Source organism: Notolepis coatsorum, assembly GCF_963971535.1.
Source record: "Notolepis coatsorum genome assembly, chromosome: 3".
NCBI lineage: Eukaryota > Metazoa > Chordata > Actinopteri > Aulopiformes > Paralepididae > Notolepis > Notolepis coatsorum.
In genome coordinates, this window is record NC_140167.1 from 40,940,529 (window position 1) to 40,954,742 (window position 14,214).

At 46.1% G+C, this 14,214-nt stretch overlaps 1 protein-coding gene across 1 annotated transcript in view; it reads right to left on the bottom strand.

Moving 5' to 3' along the window:
- Positions 1–1,861: 1,861 nt before the first annotated feature.
- Positions 1,862–14,214, bottom strand: part of ltk (leukocyte receptor tyrosine kinase) — a gene marked incomplete at its 3' end in the record, with an annotated part of 101,998 nt that continues 89,645 nt past the window's right edge. Inside the window, exons 22-26 of the mRNA XM_084309368.1 lie at positions 13,862–13,954; positions 13,482–13,583; positions 4,072–4,206; positions 3,523–3,613; positions 1,862–2,989 (exon numbers count right to left, since the gene is read on the bottom strand). Coding sequence (XP_084165494.1) covers positions 1,862–2,989; positions 3,523–3,613; positions 4,072–4,206; positions 13,482–13,583; positions 13,862–13,954 — 1,549 coding nt within the window. The remainder of the gene's footprint in view (positions 2,990–3,522; positions 3,614–4,071; positions 4,207–13,481; positions 13,584–13,861; positions 13,955–14,214) is intronic.

Here is a 14,214-nt window from a genome sequence, read left to right on the forward strand (position 1 = left end):
GAAAATATACAACAAACATTTTAAAAAGAGAAAAAAAGGAGAGCGTTGAACTGAAACAGCTGGTGTGGAGGCCTGGAGCACAGGACAGGTAGGAAGGGGCGTGTGTTTCAGTGTTCCGCTGTCTTCAGTGTTCTGCTGCCTGTGTTCTAGAACCCCGGCGATGGGCTTTTGTTCCAGTGTTCGCTTTTGACACAATCACAGTATTGAGGAGTATATGTGTATGCATGTGTGTGTGTGTTTCTCTGTGTGTGTGTGTCTGTGTGTTTGTGTGTGTGTGTGTGTGTTTCTGTGTGTTTCTGTGTGTGTGTTAGGGCTGAGCCCAAACGTTCGAACGTTGGGACCTTCGTTCATTACGTTGGCATTCAAATCTTAATAATGGGTTCGAACCTCCGCTTTTTAATTTATTTAGATTTTTACATTTTCGTAAAATGTTTCCATAGATCGCGAGATATGACACATTATATGCAATAAGCCCAAATCATCGTGGTTGTTCGCCTGAAGCCCCAAATAGTCCCAAATCAAAAGGTATATACCATGTACATATGTGTCTTCACAAAATCATCAAGGGGGGGGGGTCGTTTCAACTAGAAACTGCGATCGTGTTTGTCGAGCATGTTTTACGTCTGGTAAAACACAAAACTGTGATCGTTACAAAAACATGTTTCAGGTTCGGTAAAATTGACATAGAATATACCTTACCTTAGCCAGAAGGTATTCCAAAAAGAATAATTCCAAGTGATCGCATCGCCATCACGATTACCCGTGTATATGTCCAGGGGTGCAGTCGTGCACACACCCGGTTACACGGCGTGTTATTAGTAGTCACTCAGGGGAGAAGTGCGCGCAATGATAAGTACCCGACCGTTGTAGAAAGCTACCCGGCCGGCGGCCGGCACTTCTCACCTAGACTTTGCATAATAATAGGAACCTACGAGAAGGTGGGGGGCTTCTTGATCTCCATTGTTATGCATAATAATCATCTGTTCTGTGCGCAACTGAGGGAACATGTATGCGCGTGCGCGGGAGCGTGTAACCAGTTCCCATATTACGACTGCACCACTGTATATGTCTATACTCATTTATATGGGAAATAGGCTTCAGGCAACAAAATCTCGAGGCGATCGCTGTGTCTCACTGTCCAGGCAGGAGGAGGAGCCCTTGCAAAAAAAAAAAAGAAAAGGAAAAAGTGTATCCACACCAAGCCATTCCAGTTAAAAGGTAGGCGATACTGCCACCTGGTGAGATTCGATCGTCATTGCAATTCCAACGTAGGTAGATGAATCATTGACACCTAGATGGCTCCGGCTGACTGTATAGAACGGGGATCAAAGGAAAATAGTATACTTGGGTTTTGGCGCTCAACGCATGGCGAGATAACCCAACTATACTCGGGTATGGCCGTGAAAGAGTTAATAACCGCAGAAATATGCGCATATGCACTACGTTATATGCATAAATGTGCGCTATGTGCCTAAAGTAAAGACTGCAGTACTGAACCAGAAAAACTATTTAGGAGCACATTTTTTGCATGATTAAAAACGATGGTTCGAACGTCCGTTTGAAAAACTGGCGAAGTTCGAATCCCAAAAAAAGGCTTCGGGGACAGCTCTAGTGTGTGTGTGTGTGTGTGTGTGTCTGTGTGTCTGTGTGTGTGTGTTCGTTCCAGCATACTAGGAACTCCTAAGTATTTGTGTTGTGTCCGATCCACCATAGTAGAACCCCTGCTGAGTTTGGGTTCTGCCACATCTTCTATGTGTTCCATCGCTCCAGCACTCCAGGTACCTTACTCTATATAGTCCAGAACACCCAGAACAACACATTCCAGAGTTCTAGTTTGAAGGTTAGAGGTGAAGGTGAGTTCTCAGACAGGAGTGACGCTGAGGTCTTCAGACAGAGAGAATCCGGAGTCTCTGTCCCGGGTGGGCTTCTCAGCTTTGGTGTGTCTTCTAACGTCCTCGTGTCCGTAGCTGGCGTGGCGCTTCAGCAGCAGTTTGGGCATACAGGAGGAAGGGTTATGGAGGCCCAAACCCATGCCCAGACCCAGGCCCGCGCCTGTGGAGAAGCTGGGGGCGGAACCGGTGCTAGTGCTGGCTTCTGGGGCTTTGGACACCACCAAGGGCAGGCTCTCCGCCTCATAGCTCTGTTCATCATAGGCGTAGTTGACGTTGCCACAGGGGAAGCTCTGAAGCTTAGCCAGGTCCATGACAGCGGTCGGGCCTGCTGCGGTGGCACCCCCTGTAGGGGTCTTCCGGGAGGACAGGTTAGAGGCAACTTGAGGGGCACAGAGAGCCTGGCAGGAGGGAGATGAAGAGGAGGAGGAGGAGCAGAGGGTGGAGGGACCAGGGAGGGCATTGCTGGCGCTATCGCACACAGGCTCGGTACACTCTGCGGCGGGGCTGCAAGGCTGAGGGGCCTGGGTGTTGGAGGCAGTGGATGTGGATGAAGTGGAGCTGGAGAGAGGCATGGACTGGGTGTGAGCCAGGGTCTTCTTCCCCCTGCCGAAGCTCTCCAGGACCCAGGAGCCGTAGGTGGGGTTCCACAGATTCTTGGTCTTGTTCTTCAGCCTCTGGCTCCCTGAAGAAGAGCTGTTTCTGGAGCAGGGCCGGTGGTGGAGAGGCTCCGGGTGGAGCCAGGACCCTGACGGACACCCGCCTGCCGCCGCCGCCGCCATCTGCAAACCAGGAGCAGGGACGGGCTCGGCCCAAGACGGCTCCAGCGCCTCGCGGTACGACGTCACTTCCTGCTGGATGTGTTGGGTCCTCTGGAGGAGTAGACGGGGTTTAGCGGGCTGCGGGGGGAGCGGGGTGGGACCCAGGCCCAGGGAGGAGGGTCCTAGCTGGGGTGATGGGTCTTGGGAGCCGGGGTAAGACACCAGGAGAGGGGCGAGGCTGCTGGAGGTGTGGTCAGAGGGAGGCATCACTGTACTGCCATCCTCTTCCATGGTGGGACCATACTCTACTGGTAGAGGACTGTTGATGACATCTGGGTCCTGAGAGAGAGAGAGAGAGATAGAGAGAGAGAGAGAGAGAGAGAGAGAGAGAGAGAGAGAGAGAGAGAGAGAGAGAGAGAGAGAGAGAGAGAGAGAGAGGGCGCTTGTTAAATAGGGGTGTAATAATCTCAGAATACAGAATCGAAAAGTGTATTGAAAGTTCAAACTGTATCGTCGATACTTGATCTCTTCCCTGGGAGGGGGGGAGGTTATAAAAAGACATTATCATGTTTAGAATCTTTGGAATAGATGCTTTTTTTCTTGTGAAATTATTCGTGTAAAGCTCCTCCTCCATTCATTAGTCAAGTGAAATAGCCTGAAAAGGCTCTTAGTCTCTTTAACATGCCAATAATCAAATCACAAATCGAATCGAAGTGTGAGCTCCATATCGAAATGTATAATGAATTTGAAAACAACATTACATGTGAAATAACATTTTACCACAGATGTAAATGGTGTTGCTTTTTATAGGTTGCACATCCACAACAAACTGTAGTCTAGACGTGTATACACAAGTGTAAGATGCAGTGTACCTGAGTGCAGTAGTTGATTCTCTCCAAGATAGTGGAGAAGTTGGGCCTGTGTTCTGGACAATGCTGCCAGCACTGGGTCATAATCCGGTAGCTATACAGTGTTAGGAAAAAAAACACAAGTACATAAACACAGTTCCTCATAATGCTGTTTAGATGACTCTGTGAAGGCAATGCCTGGAGACACATTGCATTATCATGGTATAATCATGAATGGATTTTGCTTTCACAGCTGAAAGGTCAGATTAGGCCAAGACATGTTTATAACTTTTTTGCGTGTTCCTATTCCTACCAAGTGAGATCACCAATACCAACTCAGCTAAGCCCATTTTACATGGCACTAGACATTACAACAGGTAAATATGAGGTTTTTTGCCTTTATTTAGGTTGGTAATGTAAACACAAGAGTAAGACCCTATATTCTGATTAACAAAAGTTCCAAAAAGCATGTTTTCATCTACAAATCAAGCTATTCAAGAATGTACCCCATATAATAATAAATAAATACATATTGTCTGGATGCTTTCTTGAATAAAATACATAAATACTCACACAGGCCCTGGGCAGCTCTTGGGGGGGTCCATTCTTCCCCCACTGGTGACAAACTCCAGTACCTCTTGGTTGGTCTTACACGGATACGGCATATAGCCCAAGGAGAGGATCTCCCACAGCAGTACTCCAAATGACCTGCAGGGGGAGGCAAAAGATCAGATCTTTCAGACAACTGTGGGTGTGTGTACAGTACCTGTCCTGGCTGTACTTATGCTGTTACCTTGGGAGACATCTTCTGGGAAATAACAATAAGTCACAAAAACACTCTACAGTATCTGGCCTCGGTCTGAGTACAAACTGATGGAGAATGATTAATTCCCTTTACATCTCAATGCAAACATCTACAGCAATATATAAATGTAGCAGAGTGAAGTTGTTATGCTAGAATCATGGACAGAAACTGTTATACTTTATCTTAAATAAGTAGGTCAAAACGGAAACACTCTTACTTTGAAGGAACAAAGTGGAACAAAGTGGACCGAGCCCACTTTAGTGTTATGGAGGGGTGTCTTGATTATTACTTCATATTAATTTCCTCACATTGAGTTACCAATTCTCCAAACGAAATCCCTTTTGGGTCTTTTATAATGGGTTTAGAGAAGATAGGATATCTTTCCATTGAATATCTGTTGTATTGTAAATACGTTCAACTAATGTATAAAATGGTTTCGCCGGTTTGTTGACGAGACACACGCTGACGGAAGTGCTCGCTCTCTTTGTGTTTGTTGAGGACGAGAGCAAGAGGTATGCGCTTCCGTTTATCTAATATTGGATTTAACTGCTTTGTATAAATTGTAAAACTGATTTAGGTTTTGGTTTTGGTACTGAAATACCCTGTTGTGTAATGACATTAATTCGCCCTGTGTAAAACAGCCATAGTACGTTCGTGTACTAACTCAGTATTCTGTTTGGTAATATCAGGTGGAGTGCACTTTGATGACGGTCGCTAACGCCGCCATGTGTTGTGTACGTGCTGTTTTGATTAACAGGTATGAACCGTTGGTTTTGTATTTTGGTTTAATTAATGCTTACACACTGTCTTTTATTTCATATTGTTTTGTATGTTTTTGCTGAAGCTAACTTGCACTGAGCTAAATGTATCTAATGGTCGTGACTGTAGACGGCGCGCTGTTTTAAATGTGCGCGCGTGCGCTCTCTTTGTGTTTGTTGAGGACGAGAGCAAGAGGTGAAGTGCACTTTGAGGACGGTCGATAACGCCGCCATGTCTTGTGTACGTGCTGTTTTGATTAACAGGATTGCCAAATAAACAACCACCAAATGGGTACCATTGTCTGAGTGTCTACGTCCACCTCACACCAGACACAACGCAGAATTCATCACGCTACAACTGGTGCCGAGACAACCGGATCAACTGGTCAGCAGAGGCCGACCACCGGTGTAGCTGGAGAGACGTGGAGGCTTCAGGGGCGGCCTAGACGTGTGGATGCTGCTGGCGCGACCTAGTCACGGGGACGCTGCATTCGCCGCCTGGTCCTGAGGTCTGTTCCTGAGGAGGCTGGAGAGCACTGAATCCTTTGAAAAAGATAGTCTCTAATCAAGTTTATTGATTTCGAGTGTGTTACCCAAAACACACTGAAGAGTAAAACGGTAAAAGTACCATTTGATATTGAAAATGACTTTGAATGAAGGAAACACTCCTACAAGGGACTTGAATGTGGGGAGAGGGAGAGGGGTTCTCGATTACACACCAGTTATGCAGTCTACTCCGGGGAGTCAAGGTGGCTCAGGTTCCTCTAGTCCTGAAAGGAGGAGTGTAGAGGGTCACTTAGAGGGAAATGCCCAATCGTTACTTTTCACTCCGGTTGTTCCCTCACCTGGTGAAATCAACAACACTAGTGTTGAAACATCCCCCAGTCAAATGGCCAATTTGATAAGATCCATTGGGTCAGAAATAGGGGAAGCTATTAGGATGACGTTAACGCAGAACACAATCACGGGGATTTCACCTGTATTAGCTTCTCAAAATCCCCAACAGACGTTCCAACCTGACCAATGTGGGAATACTGTGATTGATGCATCCAAAATGAATCTCATGTTACGTTCAGATGCAAATGCCCCACCCTACTTTAGAGGGGACAGCACAGACAAGTGTTCTGTTTTTGAGTGGGAGGAACTCATGAGGACGTATCTCAGAAAGAAAAATAACTGTACTGGAACTGAACAAGTTGAGGAGGTTATGAACAAGCTAATGGGGAGGGCCCGGGACGTTACCAAAGTATGGCTGCGTAGCAACTCCACTGTCAGTGAAGTGGGTGTTATTTTTAGCATTTTGAGACAACATTTTGGTGATATTATTCACTCAGATCTTACATTAGCTGACTTTTATGCAGTCAAAGCATATGCAAGCGAGAATCCTCTTGATTATTGGATTAGGCTTAACAAAGCAGCAGAAGCCACAGAGCAGTGTCTTCTTAGTAAGGGGGAATCTCAGACTAGCCTGAGCAAGCATCTAGTTCTCATGTTCATCCGTAACTGCCCCGATAAGGAGTTGTCCTTAGTGTTCAAGAGTAAGCCATCTCGTGAGTGGACAGCAGGTGAGGTGCAGGGACATTTGGATGAATATTTGAGAGAACATAGAGCGAGTCGAGGTCGGTTGACACAACAAGTGGTCGCCGTTGAGTCATCACAGTAGAGGGTGGTTGGTAATCACGAACAAAGCGCGTCCCCTGTGGCTGTCAGTAGTCCAGAGCTAGAGCAGCTGACGCCTGTAGCTGAGAATAACACAATGGATAGGGTTCTGAGAGTGTTAGAAATGGCGTTAGGCAACAACACTCAGTCTGTACAAAATGGTCCTTATGTACAAAATGGCCCCCATAGACAGCTCCCCAGACCTTCTCAAGAATGTCAGGTTTGTGGCAGTTCGGAGCACGATACTAGGACACATTGCAGGACGCACAGGCTGTGTTTCAAGTGTCTGAGTCCAGGGCATATTGGTATCTATTGTGGGCAGACCACTCCTAGACAGCCCCCTGGTCAGAGACAGGCTGGTCCTCCCCAGGGAAACTAGCCGGCCCTCGTTCAAAGGAGGACAATGTGGGCCCCTATGGTTTTTCCTCCAATTGCAATGATGATATCCAGTCTGTATATACGTCTGTTTGTGAAGCAGCACCCAAAGACAAGACAGTAATTATGCAGAATGTGACCAGAACACCCCAAAGTGACAGTTTGTTTTTCACCACCGTATTGACAGGAGACAAGGTTGAGTTACAGGGGATGTTAGATAGTGGATCCATGGCTACTTCTCTGCGCGCTGATGTGGTTCCTCGGCTGAGGGAGGCAGGAGTAGTGACGGGTGATCTAATATCGACCACCAATGTTGTTCTTGTGGGGTGTGGTGGGAAACAAACTAGCCCGGTGGGAACGTGTGAGCTGAAACTTAAGCTTTACGGTTTTGAATACATAGTACCAGTCTTAATAGTGGAGGGTCAGGCAGATGAGCTCATTATAGGCACCAATGTGATGAAGCCCTTAATTAGGCAGTTCAAATCCACGGAGGCCTACTGGCGCATACTGGGAAAAGCTGAGTCACCATGTCAGGACGAAAACAGTCAGTTTATCAGGTTCATGGCCAATCTTGAGAGATGGAGGGGGGAGGAAATTCCTGACAAAGTGGGAACAGTCAAGTTGAAACAGGCCGTAACACTTGAACCAATGAGTGAGCATGTAGTGTGGGGTCGTCTCCCACCCAAGACAAAACTGTCTATGGGAAGTACTGTTATCGTTGAGCCCAGCGCCTCTCGTTGTGTGCACCGTAACATACTAGTTGGCAGGGTAGTTACACCTCTCTGGGGGGATGGGTGGCTTCCTGTCAAGATTATAAATCCGACTAACAAGGCTATCACCTTGAGAAGAAATGCAAAAGTGGCTGACGTATATCCATGCATTGCATTAGAAGATTTTGACAATGATACGGACACTTCAGTCCACCAGAATGCCGGTAGAGTGAGTAGTGGCAGCTCTCACGGCAGTCTGACAGCTAGGAGTTGTGATAGCAACAATGTAGCTAGGGGGAACGATAGACTGGCTAGTCTAGGGCTCCAGAATCTGTCAGTTGATGACTGTCAGGTCTCACCAGTCTGGAAAGAGAGACTGACTGATTTAATTGAGAACTATGAGGATGTGTTTTCTAGACACCGGTTGGATTGTGGTGAGGCTGGTGGCTTTTGTCACCGTATCCGACTGACTGACGATCGGCCCTTCCGGTTACCTTACCGGAGGCTCTCCCCCGCCCATTACCAAAAGTTGAGAGAGACTCTGGACGAGATGGAGGACAGGGAGATAATTAGGAAGTCGAGTAGTGAGTATGCCTCCCCCCTTGTTCTTTGTTGGAAAAAGAATGGGGAATTGAGATTGTGCACAGATTTCAGGTGGTTAAACGCTCGTACCGTGAAAGATGCACATCCATTACCTCATCAAGCAGATGTACTTGCAGTGTTGGGAGGCAATGCCTTTTTCAGTTCCATGGATTTGACATCCGGGTATTACAATGTCCCACTGCATGAGGATGATAAGAAATACACTGCGTTTTCCTCTCCTCTCGGTTTACATGAATATAACCGTATGCCCCAGGGGCTGTGTAACAGTCCAGCTACGTTCATGAGAATGATGCTCACAATCTTTGGTGATCAGAACTCACTGAGTCTTCTTTGTTACTTAGATGACCTGCTGGTCTTTGGCAAGTCGGAAGAAGAGAGCTTGCAGAGGCTGGAGATGGTATTTCAGTGTTTACGAGAACACAACCTGAAGTTGTCTCCATCTAAGTGTCAGTTTCTGAGAAAGTCACTGAAGTTTTTGGGACACATTGTTTCTCGGGAGGGGATAGCCACAGACCCCGATAAGGTGCAGGCGATAGTGGGTGTGACGGAGAGCGATATTATGGAGTCGGATGGGGTCACCCCGTCTGCCAATAAGATCCGGTCATTTTTAGGAATGATGGTGTATTATCAGCATTACATTGAGAACTGCTCTGTAGTTGCAAGACCACTGTTTCAGTTGACCACGGGTGTGAAGAAGCCACGGAGAGGCAAAGTAAAAAGCAAGAGAGCTGCCCCCCTTCGTAGGCTTAGTGCAGCAGACTGGACTGTGGAGTGTAGGGAGGCCTTTGAGGCGTTAAAAGCCGCATTGGTGGGACAAACTCTGTTGACTTTTCTCAGCCATTTTTATTGTCTGTAGATGCATCCACTAGTGGACTGGGAGCTGTGCTTTCACAAGTGCAGGAAGGGTGTAGCACAGCCAGGCCCATAGCTTTTGCTAGTAAATCTCTGAATCATGCTCAGTCTAAATATCCCGCTCATAGGCTTGAGTTTCTCGCCATGAAATGGGCTATACACGACAAGTTTAGCCATTGGCTGCGAGGACATAAATTTACAGTGTGGACAGACAATAATCCCCTTAAGTACATCCTCACAAAGCCAAAACTCGATGCATGCGAGCAGAGATGGGTGGCGAAGCTGGCACCTTTTGATTTTGACATTCAGTACATTCCTGGGCCTAAAAATACAGTAGCTGATGCACTGAGCAGGGAGCCGTTTGCTAAACCTAGGGTGATGCACAGGCTGACAAGGACCTCGTATGATGTCTTGTTGAGGGAGGCTAGAGGTTTAGAGGTGGATGACGTGCAGAACATGTTCCGTCTTACCTGTGAGGAACCAGAGGTGAGGAGGAAGGGCCTAGGATTGTCCATTCAGAGTTCCCTTAAGGCCAGTGGTGAGGTGGGTAGTGACAGTGGGAGCATATCTTGTGAAGAGGTATCTGCTGTACTCCACACACATCGCTGTTGGGAGGATGGCGCAGCTATGAGAGCAGTCTCTCACGTGCAGCAGCTAGAAAGGTTGGTGTCCATGGGACAGAGCCCATTGCCTGTCCTCACTCATGAGGAATTGTACGACAAACAGTGCCAGGACCCTGTTACTGGTAGAGTCAAATTCTTTGTAGATAGAGGCCGCCGCCCATCTCGAAGAGAGAGAGTTCATGAGTCGAAAGAAACAAACCGCACATTGAGACAGTGGGGAAAACTCACAACAAAATTGGGAGTGTTGTACCGTGTTTCAAAACACGTTGTGAGTGGGAAGAAGGTCTTTCAATATGTTGTACCGAGCGCTCTGAGAGGACAGGTGCTAAAAGGGGTACATGACGAGGCTGGGCACCAGGGCCAGCAGCGCACATTGTGGCTCACTAGACAACGTTTCTATTGGGACTCCATGGAAAAGGATGTCAAAGAATATGTGAGTCATTGTAAGAGGTGTGTACTGAGCAAAGCACCTGAGCCGGAGGCTAAGGCTCCGCTGGTATCTATAGTCACCACTGCACCACTGGAGTTGGTGTGTATTGACTTTTGGTCGGCTGAGGATGCCAATAATAAGTCCATTGATGTGCTTGTTATAACTGACCATTTTACCAAGCTAGCGTGTGCTTATCCGTGTCCCAATCAAACTGCAAAGACGGTGGCCAGAGTGCTCTGGAATAACTTTTTTTCTGTTTATGGTTTTGCAGCCTGCATTCATAGCGACAGAGGAGCTAATTTTGAGAGTGCACTCATAGCAGAAATGCTTCAGATGGCAGGGGTTGAGAAATCACATACTACGCCATACCATCCTATGGGAAATGGACAGGTAGAACGTCTAAACCGCACTTTAGGTAGTATGATCCGTGCTTTGCCACCTCGTTCCAAGGTGAAATGGCCTCAGATGTTGAACACTTTGACGTTTGCTTATAATTGCACAGTGCATGAGACCACGGGGGTCCCACCCTTCTTTTTGATGTTTGGCCGCACTCCAAGATTACCTGTCGATGTCATGTTCCAGAGTGTCCTTTTAGATGGAGATACGGTGGATGTGGATAAGTATGTCCAGTCACTGGGAAAGGATCTAAGGGAAGCGATGGCACTTGCTCAAAAGCATGCTGAGAAGCAACAGACCAGGCAAGCTGAGGTGTATAACAGACAGTTAAAGGGACATGCGGTAGAGAAGGGGGATCGGGTCTTACTGGCAAATAAGGGGGAGCGAGGCAAGAAAAAGCTAGCTGACCGCTGGGAGAGTGCCGTCTATACTGTAGTGTGTAAAAACAGTGGGCTGAATGTATACAGTATCCGTCATCCTGTCACAGGGAGGATTAAGACTGTTCATAGGAACTTGATTATGCCCGTCAATTTCTTGCCTCTGCCGTCATGGGACGAGCCAGAGATTGAGGTGTCTATTCCTGGCACTGCTCCGAGTGAGGAAATGACAGATGATTCTGATCAGGATGAGCTGAGAACTGCCCGGTGGGTTGCTCATCTTCCTGAGTCCAGTGTGGAGGGGGTAGTAGATACCACGACACCAATGGGTGTATCAGAGCCAGCAGGGGAGCAGGTAGGGAGCATGAGTAGTGATCAACATCATATAATTACACTTGAGACACATAATGGTGAGGAGCAGGAGTGTAAACTGAAGAAACCACGCCACTTTTGGATGGAGGGACCAGATGCAGATGTTGAATCAGAGGAGTCATACTCTTGTAATTGTTTATCAGGATAGTGATCAGTCGTCAGACACGACAACTGTGGAATCATTTACTGGAGACATGATTGCTTCGGAAGAGGCCCCTTGTAGTGCATCCTTATTTGTACCAGTGAGTGAACCTGAATCGGCCATTGTCGATGTCACACCAAGTGTAGTTGAGGTACCTCAAGGGGTTTACACTAGGCGGGGGAGACTAATCAGGCCAGTTAACAGGCTCATTCAGACGATGGCGGTACAAGTCAGGGCTCTGCTGTCATCCTAAAAGAGGACACAATTTTTTTGTTTTCTTGAGTAATTATTTTTATTACTGAATTTTATTTTTTTTCCTTTCATTGATTTTGCTGTTTGATTTTCTTTGGGTCATACGGTTACGGTTGTCTATTGCATTAGACATGATTTGGTAATTTTGGTGTATATATATATATATATATATATATATATATACCATATGAATATGTACATGGCATGTTTTTTTGCCTGTGGTTAGGTGAGGGGCTCGCTACCCTTTATTTTTCCTGATCCTTTATCGGATAGCTTTTGAGCTGGTCAACCTATTTTCTAGGTTTAGAATTAAGGGAATACACTGAGTTACATGTGACGCGTTGATTCATTGTGATTTTTTTAATTATTTTCTGTTTCTTTGGTTTATACTTACGCTGTTGAGTTGATTGAAGGGAACACTGTCCATGGTCTGGCATAAGTCAGTGGGGGAGTATGTAGCAGAGTGAAGTTGTTATGCTAGAATCATGGACAGAAACTGTTATACTTTATCTTAAATAAGTAGGTCAAAACGGAAACACTCTTACTTTGAAGGAACAAAGTGGAACAAAGTGGACCGAGCCCACTTTAGTGTTATGGAGGGGTGTCTTGATTATTACTTCATATTAATTTCCTCACATTGAGTTACCAATTCTCCAAACGAAATCCCTTTTGGGTCTTTTATAATGGATTTAGAGAAGATAGGATATCTTTCCATTGAATATCTGTTGTATTGTAAATACGTTCAACTAATGTATAAAATGGTTTCGCCGGTTTGTTGACGAGACACACGCTGACGGAAGTGCTCGCTCTCTTTGTGTTTGTTGAGGACGAGAGCAAGAGGTATGCGCTTCCGTTTATCTAATATTGGATTTAACTGCTTTGTATAAATTGTAAAACTGATTTAGGTTTTGGTTTTGGTACTGAAATACCCTGTTGTGTAATGACATTAATTCGCCCTGTGTAAAACAGCCATAGTACGTTCGTGTACTAACTCAGTATTCTGTTTGGTAATATCAGGTGGAGTGCACTTTGATGACGGTCGCTAACGCCGCCATGTGTTGTGTACGTGCTGTTTTGATTAACAGGTATGAACCGTTGGTTTTGTATTTTGGTTTAATTAATGCTTACACACTGTCTTTTATTTCATATTGTTTTGTATGTTTTTGCTGAAGCTAACTTGCACTGAGCTAAATGTATCTAATGGTCGTGACTGTAGACGGCGCGCTGTTTTAAATGTGCGCGCGTGCGCTCTCTTTGTGTTTGTTGAGGACGAGAGCAAGAGGTGGAGTGCACTTTGAGGACGGTCGATAACGCCGCCATGTCTTGTGTACGTGCTGTTTTGATTAACAGGATTGCCAAATAAACAACCACCAAATGGGTACCATTGTCTGAGTGTCTACGTCCACCTCACACCAGACACAACGCAGAATTCATCACGCTACATAAACACAGTCTATTCTTGGACAAAAGCACAGTTTGTAGTATATGCTGGTAGCTGAAAATGACTTATTCAACCACAACTTGGTTGAATTGACCTAGTTAAACCCCGCCCTCTTTTATTGATCCTCCAATCACAGCTGTTGCTTCCCTGTCAATTACAGCAGTGTCTAGCCTGTGTGTATACTGTACCACGTATCAGTCTTGCAGGTGAAAATGCCCTCCATGAAGGCTTCAGGTGGCATCCACTTGACGGGCAGCATGGCACGGCCTCCCTTCCTGTAGTAGCTGGCCCTGCGGAGAACAACCAGTCTTCATTATTAGAGATCGATGTCCATCAGTGAAGAAGAAGAATGGAAATATCACGAGGCCATGAACCCCGTGAGTACATTTTAGAAGCCAGGAGCGCAGGACAAATTTAGATAGCTTTTCTATTGGTTCCCTGTTTACCATAATCAATCCAGTGCTGCCCACAACCCTGTCCCCATGGGGCTCTTAGTATGTCAATCATTCTTGATGTCTTCAGCATTGGAAGTACCAGGCATGAGGTAGCAGGCTAAGGCTCAGTATACCTGTATATGTCCCGGGCCATGCCGAAGTCTCCTATCTTGGCCACTCTGTCCGGTCCGGAGCAGGTCAGCAGGCAGTTCCTGGCAGCGATGTCCCTTGATAACATAACATGCTACCTGTTATATAGCTCTTTTATGGCTTCAAAATCAGCATAGAATCCTTGATGAGTTTATATGTATTTCTATATAAATACCTTTATAGGCTATTTACTGTATGGTGCAACATGTGTTTTTGCTATTGCTATTGCTATGGTGTGTCTACATCGCTGCTGTGAAGCACCTTGGGCCACAATTCTTGTATGAAAGGTGCTATACAAATACATTTAATTATTTATTTATATTGTTGTTGTAGCAAG